This window comes from Camarhynchus parvulus, unplaced genomic scaffold (genome assembly GCF_901933205.1).
Source record: "Camarhynchus parvulus unplaced genomic scaffold, STF_HiC, whole genome shotgun sequence".
NCBI lineage: Eukaryota > Metazoa > Chordata > Aves > Passeriformes > Thraupidae > Camarhynchus > Camarhynchus parvulus.
This window is the reverse complement of record NW_022148455.1, coordinates 1,584-7,434: the sequence shown is the minus strand read 5'-3', so window position 1 is coordinate 7,434 and position 5,851 is coordinate 1,584. Positions and strand designations below refer to the sequence as shown.

The 5,851-nt window shown below is 54.4% G+C and overlaps 1 protein-coding gene across 1 annotated transcript; it reads right to left on the bottom strand.

Annotated features, from left to right (window-relative positions):
• Positions 1–4,561: 4,561 nt before the first annotated feature.
• Positions 4,562–5,494, bottom strand: LOC115916779 (olfactory receptor 14J1-like). Its single transcript, XM_030970516.1, has one exon. It carries the CDS (start codon positions 5,492–5,494, stop codon positions 4,562–4,564), a length of 933 nt encoding a protein of 310 aa, XP_030826376.1.
• Positions 5,495–5,851: the final 357 nt, after the last annotated feature.

Here is a 5,851-nt window from a genome sequence, read left to right as displayed (position 1 = left end):
ATTCTTCTCCCTGGCTCTGCCCTCCCCCTGACACCCACAGCCTGTCCTGTTTCCTTCATCCCTGCATTGCCAGAGACTTTGTGGGACAAGGGAGCTCTGCTCTGGCTATGGAGGGAGGTCCAAGTGCAGCCACTGGAGTGGGAACCACAACTCATCAGGTTTGTGTCCTTTGGGCTCAGGAACTGGTGAGACTCAGAGGCACAGAAAGTTTCTCTTCATGGTCAACAGACCAGGGTTGAACAGGACACAATTTAATAACAATCACACTCTTCCCTGAGCTATGTGCAATGTCCCAGCAGCATCTGATGAATCCACCATCCACAAGTGATTTCCATACTAAAATTAATTTCACACGAACATGGTTCTGTGATAGATATAAACATAATTAAATTCTTGTATCAGAATGCTCGTCCTGGAGTGGGGGCAAAACAGCTCAGAACAATTCCTGATTTGCAAAGCTGTCAGTGGTAGATGGAGAAGGGAGGTCAGGCTGCTCTTGGTGTTGAGGAAATGCTGAAACCAGCCTGACTCATTTCACCTCCTCCTGTCCTGGCTGATCTCCCTCTTTCCCCTCCCACCCATTGGCTTTTTGTCTCCCACCAGGCCCCCGGTGAAGAGCCTGGCTCTGTGTTCTCCATCCCTCCTGGCTGGCACTGCCAGGCTGGGATGAGGAGCCCCTCAGCCTTCCCTGCTCCGGGCTGGACAAGCCCAGCTCCCTCAGCCTCTGCTCACAGCCCAAGGGCTCCAGCCCCACCTTGGAGGCCCTTCCCAGACCCTGCTCCAGCTGCCAGACATCTTTCCTGCCCTGGGCAACCCAACCCAGGCCACAGTGACCTGGATAATCCCTGTCCTTGCTGTCCTGGTCACACAGCCCTGGCCCCTTGTCCCCATGTCGGGCTCTGGGTGGATCCTGTGGAACATCCTTTGGTGGAGGCTGTGGCTCCAGGTGGGGCGGGGGATCCCGGGGACAGGGACCCTGCTGGGCATGGACAGCATTGGACTTGTTGGGAGAAACTGTGAGGGGGAGCTGGGGCGGAGTGACCAACCCAGTGACCTGACACAGCCCTGCTGGGATGTCACACAGCCCCTCTGGGATGTCACAGCCTGCTCTGTGATGTCACAGCCCATTCTCTAATGTCACACAGCTGGTCTCTGATGTCACAGACAGCTCTGTGATGTCACAGCCCACTCTGTGACCTCATGTTACCAGATGATAAATTGTCTCCACCAGGTGAGCTCACACCTGGAGCTTGTTCTCCAAAACCCCAGGCCTGTGGAAACCACACAGTGCCCATTGTGTGAGAAGGGGAACTGGAAGTTCACCAGCCTCAGTGTCCTGCCAGCTCAGCCAGGCCCACGGGAACATTGGGGTCCACGACCACCAGGGACCACCAGAGAGACCATCAGGACATAAGAACACATGCAAAAGGGGAGGGGAAATATGTTAATGATTTTGGGGAAATTATCATCTGTATGTTTAGTCCACAACAATCAAAGGATATGTGTGCAAAATACAGAAAATAAACAGAAACTTTCCTGTACTCAGCCTGCAGGGCTTTGGGAGGAGCTCTCCCCCGTGCATCCAGCTGAATAAAGAATGCTGCTTCTTTATGCTACATTGGTGTTAAGGAGTTTTCTCTTTTACCGAATTTTTGGTAACAATCCCACTGCCAAGGAAAGCTCTGTCTGCTGCTGTTCACAAACAGAGAAGGGCTGGGGGCAGATGTGGGGCTCGGAGGCTGCCTGGGGCACAGTGACCATGAAATAATCAAGTTTTCAATGTTCTGTGAAAGAAGGAGGGGCAGCAACAAAACTTCTACACTGGAATTAGGAAGGGCAGACTTTGGCCTGTTTAGGATGCAGATTTGGGGAGTGTCAAATCAGGTACTGATTTTTTGAAGGGACACAGCCCTTAAAAATAAAGGGAACCAGGAAGGATGGACACATTTCAAGAAAGAAATGTTAAGGGGGAAGGAGCAGCCTGTCCCAGTGTGGCAGAAGATGAGCTGGTGAAGAAAATGACTGGCCTGACTGCCCGTGGAGCTTTTGTGGGAACTCAGGGGAAAGAAGAGTGAGCATCACCTTTGGACAGAAGGTCAGGCAACTTTGGAAGTGTTTATGGATGTTATTAGGTCACGAAGAAAGAAAAGCTGAGATGTGAAAGCTCAATTAGAGCTTAACCTGGCTACTTCTGTGAAAAATAATAGAAAAGGTTTCTATAAATAAATTAATAGCAAACGACAAGATAAGGAGAACCTCTACTCTTTATTGGATGCAGTGGAGAATATAGTAACTAAAGATGAGGAAAAGGCTGTGCTACTTAACATCTTGTTTGTCTCAATTTTCAACAAAAAGACAGGCTGTCCTCAGGACAAGTGTTCTCCTGAGCTGGTAGATGGGCACAGGGAGCAGAACAGCCCCTGGAATCCAGGAGGGAGCAGTTGGTGACCTGCTGAGCCACTCAGATGCTCACAGGTGTGTGGGATCAGATGGGATCCATCCCAGGGGGATGAGGGAGCTGGTGGATGAGCTCCCCAAGCTGCTCTCCATCATTTACCATCAGTCCTGGCTCAGCAGGGAGGTCCCAGAGCACTGGAGGTGCCAGTGTGAGCCCATCCCCAAGCAGGGCTGGAAGGAGGAGCTGGGGAACTCCAGGCCTGTCAGCCTGACCTGGGTGCCCGGCAAGGTTATGGAACAGATCACCTTGAGTGCCACCACAGGGCACCCACAGGATGGCCCAGGGATCAGAGCCGGCCAGCGGGGATTTAAATGTCTGCACTGATGATCTGCATGAGGGGATTGAGTCCACCATCAGCAAATTTGCAGATGACACCAAGTTGTCCGGGAGTGTTGATTTGCAGGAGCATAGGAGGGCTCTGCACAGGGCCCTGGACAGGCTGGATCCAGGGCCCAAATCCAACAAGGTGAGGTTTAACAAGTCCAAGTGCCGAGTCCTGCACTTTGGCCACAACAAGCCCCTGCAGCACTACAGGCTGGGGACAGAGTGGCTGGAGAGCAGCCAGGCAGAAAGGGACCTGCAGGGACTGATGGACAGCAGGCTGGACATGAGCCAGCAGTGTGCCCAGGTGGCCAAGAAGGCCAATGGCTCCTGGCCTGGATCAGGAATGCTGTGGCCAGCAGGAGCAGGGAAGGGATTCTTCCCCTCTGCTCAGCACTGCTTGGGCAGCACCTCGAGTGCTGTGTCCAGTTCTGGGCCCCCAATTTAGGAAGGACATGGAGGGGCTGGAGCGTGTCCAGAGAAGGGCAACAAGGCTGGGGAGGGGTCTGGAGCACAAGAACTGTGAGGAGTGGCTGAGGGAGCTGGGGTTGTTTATCCTGGAGAAGAGGAGGCTCAGGGGAGACAAGGCAGTGTCAGGGCACAGGTTGGACTTGATGATCTCCACGGCCTGTTCCACCCTTGCTGATTCTGGGATTCTCTGGAACCACCCTTGGGTCTGTTGCAGGATGAGCCCTGGGCCTCCTCTTCAGCAGCTCCAGCAGCCCAGGTCCCTCAGCTTCTCCTGCCAGCCCCAAAGCCCATCCTGTCAGTCCTGCAGAGCCTCTGCAGCTCCTCCTCACTGCCCAGAGCAGGGAGCCCCAGAGCCAGACACAGCAGCCCAGATGTGCCCCCTGGCCTGGGCTGCCTCTGGCAAGGGAGCAGCAGGAGGCACTGCAGGAGCCTGCAGACAATTCCTGCAGCACTTGTAGGATGATCCTGCTGCCCAAGGGACGTTCCCATGGGGCCAAGTCAGGAACTGCAATGGGGAGTGGGGCCAGAGAGGAAAGGGCAAACAGGGATGGGCTGTGTGCAGGGGAGTGAATAGGGCTGGGCAATAGGAAGAAATTTGTACCAGGAAAGAGTAAAGAAAGCAAAGGTGAAGCCAAGGAATTGCTCAGGGCAGTTTGGGCGTGGCTGCCAGGCAGCCCTGGCTCTGAGCAACAGCGTCTGCAGTGGGACAGGAAACTCCCAGCTGATGGGAACAAACTTTCTGGCTGAGTGCAGAGGCCAGGACAAAGCTGAGTGGTTTCCCTGGTGTCCCCCAGCCCTTGCTGGCCCCAGGGGCTGATGGCATTTGTGCTCCCTCAGCTTCATGTCCCCACAGCAACAGCATGGGGGTGCTGCCCCTGCTGTGTGCAATGCAAACAGGGGCTGCTGAGCCAGTGCTGCCGTGTCTGTGCCTGCAAGGATGGGGCACCTGTGTGAGCTGGGGGAGAGGCCAGGGCTGCAGAGGGGGGATGTTGTTGGCAGCTCCATCAGGACGCTCTGGGACGCTGCCCTGGGCTGTGCAGCACACTGGGGATGGATCATCCTGGGATGATCATTGCTGGGAGATCCTTTAGTTCCTTTAAAATCACCAAGAGTGCAGCCCTTCATTGACACAGTCTGTGGGCAAAGGGAAGGTGGACAGAAACAAAAGGAGAAATGGCACAAAAAATGACATTTATTTGTAGATAATGTGAAAAAAAGTAAAACAAAGAAAAAGAACTTCCAAAATGAAACCAACACAAAGTATCAAAGATGACTTTTATTACATGTAATTTGCAGAAATTGGCTGGCAGTTTAATGTTTCTGAAACCATCCAGTCATCAGTCTCCTCACTGCAGCCTTGAGCTCCTGGTTCCTCAGGCTGTAGATGAGGGGGTTCAGGGCTGGAGGCACCACTGAGTACAGAACTGAGAGGGCCAGATCCAGGGATGGGAAGGAGATGGAGGGGAGCTTCAGGTAGGCAAACATGACAGTGCTGATGAACAGGGAAACAACAGCCAGGTGAGGGAGGCAGGTGGAAAAGGCTTTGTGCCGTCCCTGCTCAGAGGGGATCCTCAGCACAGCCCTGAAGATCTGCACATAGGAGAAAACAATGAACACAAAACAACCAAATACCAAACAGGCACTTACAGCAATAAGCCCCAGTTCCCTGAGGGAGGAATTGGAGCAGGAGAGCTTGAGGATCTGTGGGATTTCACAGAAGAACTGGCCCAGGGCATTGCCATGGCACAGGGGCAGGGAAAATGTATTGGCCGTGTGCATGAGAGCATTGAGAAAGGCACTGGCCCAGGCAGCTGCTGCCATGTGGGCACAAGCTCTGCTGCCCAGGAGGGTCCCGTAGTGCAGGGGTTTGCAGATGGACACGTAGCGGTCGTAGCACATGACGGTCAGCAGGGAATACTCTGCTCCCATGAAGAAGAGAAAGAAAAAAACCTGAGTGGCACATCCAGTGTAGGAGATGTTCCTGGTGTCCCAGAGGGAATTGTGCATGGCTTTGGGCACAGTGGTGCAGATGCAGCCCAGGTCGCTGAGGGCCAGGTTGAGCAGGAAGAAGAACATGGGCGTGTGCAGGTGGTGGCCGCAGGCTACAGCGCTGATGATGAGGCCGTTGCCCAGGAGGGCACCCAGGGAGATGCCCAGCAAGAGGCAGAAGTGCAGGAGCTGCAGCTGCCGCGTGTCTGCCAATGCCAGCAGGAGGAAGTGCCTGATGGAGCTGCTGTTGGACATTTGCTGGGGCTGCACATGGGAACCTGTTCATGGAGAAAGGACAGTGACAAGTCAGGAGAGGCTGCTTGGAGCCAAACCTGGGCCATTCCCTGCAGACTGTCCTGCTGGGACTCACCCAGCCTTGCTCCTGCTCTGGGAAAACCTTCACCCAGGTCCCTGCCTGAGCTCCAGCTGTGCTGGCTGAGTGTGCCAGGGGCAGCCAGGCCTGTGCATAGGGGCTCTCGAGGAGCCATCCCTGCCCTGCTGCCCTGGGTTTGTGGCCATGGGGCAGAGGGACAAGGCTGGATAGTCAGGATTTGTCTATGGAATCACTCCTAATGCAGAAAGGCTTGGTAGCATCTGCACTCCCAGTTCTAT